This window comes from Penaeus monodon, chromosome 33 (genome assembly GCF_015228065.2).
Source record: "Penaeus monodon isolate SGIC_2016 chromosome 33, NSTDA_Pmon_1, whole genome shotgun sequence".
Taxonomy (NCBI): Eukaryota; Metazoa; Arthropoda; class Malacostraca; order Decapoda; family Penaeidae; genus Penaeus; species Penaeus monodon.
The window spans coordinates 16,919,626-16,920,176 of NC_051418.1; the positions used below are offsets into that span (position 1 = coordinate 16,919,626).

Sequence of the window (551 nt, forward strand, 5' to 3'; positions counted from 1 at the left end):
TACATTTAACTTTCTATTGCTTTTATATTTTCTCTCATGTATTTGCTATGTCTGTATCCTGCCTGCATCTTTGAACCTTCCTCCTAGACCGTCCTCATCTTTCGCTCCTCACGAATATCATTCTTTCTCCATGCTTGTCATTCTCATCATTATCTCATCCATTTCGCCTCCCCCTGGTTAATCTTTCCTTTTGTTTATTTGTTTACTCGTGATTCGTCATGACACGCGAAACCAGAATCGAAAACAGCCAATACCAAGTCTTGAATAGGGCTTCTGACTTGCGCACGCCTGACGTTTTTTCCACAGTGTTGTACGACTTCATCCAATACAAGTTGGAGGCCGAGCCGGACTTCCTGGAGAGACTGCTCATAATGCTCCTCAGGGAAAGCGGTGAGTTGCTAAGCTGCATTAGAGGATTATGCTGACGGGGGGAGGGGGAGGGGAAGGGGCGTTTGTGAAGGGATAAGTGGGTGATTTAAGTGGACGAATGGGGGCTGGGAGGTTCGGTGATTGCGCTGTCAAGAAAACGTGGGGTACACATTTAAAGACAG

General features: G+C 46.3%; 1 protein-coding gene across 1 annotated transcript in view; it reads left to right on the forward strand.

Moving 5' to 3' along the window:
* LOC119594102 (cocaine esterase-like) overlaps window positions 1-551 on the forward strand; it is a 7,735-nt gene that overhangs the window by 4,347 nt on the left and 2,837 nt on the right. The window contains exon 8 of the mRNA XM_037943160.1: window positions 307-390. Within this exon, the coding sequence (XP_037799088.1) occupies window positions 307-390 (84 nt within the window). The remainder of the gene's footprint in view (window positions 1-306; window positions 391-551) is intronic.